General features: G+C 75.5%; 1 protein-coding gene across 1 annotated transcript in view; it reads left to right on the forward strand.

Annotated features, from left to right (window-relative positions):
• Positions 1-46: 46 nt before the first annotated feature.
• The window catches only part of MNEG_12664 (hypothetical protein), a gene marked incomplete at both ends in the record, with an annotated part of 2313 nt that continues 1505 nt past the window's right edge, over positions 47-854 (forward strand). The window contains one exon of the mRNA XM_014038863.1: positions 47-826. Within this exon, the coding sequence (XP_013894317.1) occupies positions 47-826 (780 nt within the window). The remainder of the gene's footprint in view (positions 827-854) is intronic.

The following is an 854-nucleotide window of genomic DNA, read 5'->3' on the forward strand; positions in this document are numbered from 1 at the left end:
GGCCGGGGCCGGCGGCGGCGGCGGCGGCGCGGACTCGGCGGACACCATGCCCATGCCCAACAAGCGGCGGCGCGTCGATGACGACGAGGTGATGTCACCGGGCGGCCCCAACGACCTCGTAGAGCTGCCCCTCTTCCTGCCCAGCCCCGCGGCCAGCGGCGGCCCCGCCGCCGCCCGCGCCGGCGCCACACGCTCGCCTGCGGGGCGGGAAGGCGGGCGGAAAAACGACGGCGGCGGCGGAAGCAGCGGCGGCGCGGCGGCGCTCGCAGAGGCGCAGCGCGCGTTCAAGGCCGTGCTGGTCGCCAAGGTGCTGACTAAGAGCGACGCCTCCTCCAAGCGCGTCATATTGCCGCGTATCGCCATAGAGGCAAACCTGTCAGAGCTCACACTCCCGGGTGCAGGCGGCGGCGGCGGCGGCGGCAGCGGCGGCGGCGCGGGCGCGCACGGGCAGGGGCGGTCGCTGCAGTTTTCCGCGCTCGACGCCGCCGGCCGCGAGTGGCCGCTGTGCATCAAGGCGTGGGCCAACGGCGCCAACCCCAAGCCCGTCTTTGTGCTGGAGGGAGGCGTCGGGGAGCTCATAAAGACGCACAGGCTCGGGGTGGGCGACGCGGTGGGAGTGCTCAAGTCGCCGGACGGCCGCTACTTTGTGCACTGGAACACGGAGCAGGTGCGGGAGGCGGCGGCGCGGCCGACGTTCTGCGCGTTTGAGTTCGCTCGGCACGAGGAGGAGGAGGCAGAGGCGGCGCGGGCCGCCAAGGAGGCGAGGGAGGGGGAGGCGCGCGCCAAGGCGGACGTGGCGCGCGCCGAGCAGGCCGGGCCCGGCGCCGTCACCGCAGCGGCGGCTGCGGCGGGGG

This window comes from Monoraphidium neglectum (genome assembly GCF_000611645.1).
Source record: "Monoraphidium neglectum strain SAG 48.87 unplaced genomic scaffold scaffold03363, whole genome shotgun sequence".
Taxonomy (NCBI): Eukaryota; Viridiplantae; Chlorophyta; class Chlorophyceae; order Sphaeropleales; family Selenastraceae; genus Monoraphidium; species Monoraphidium neglectum.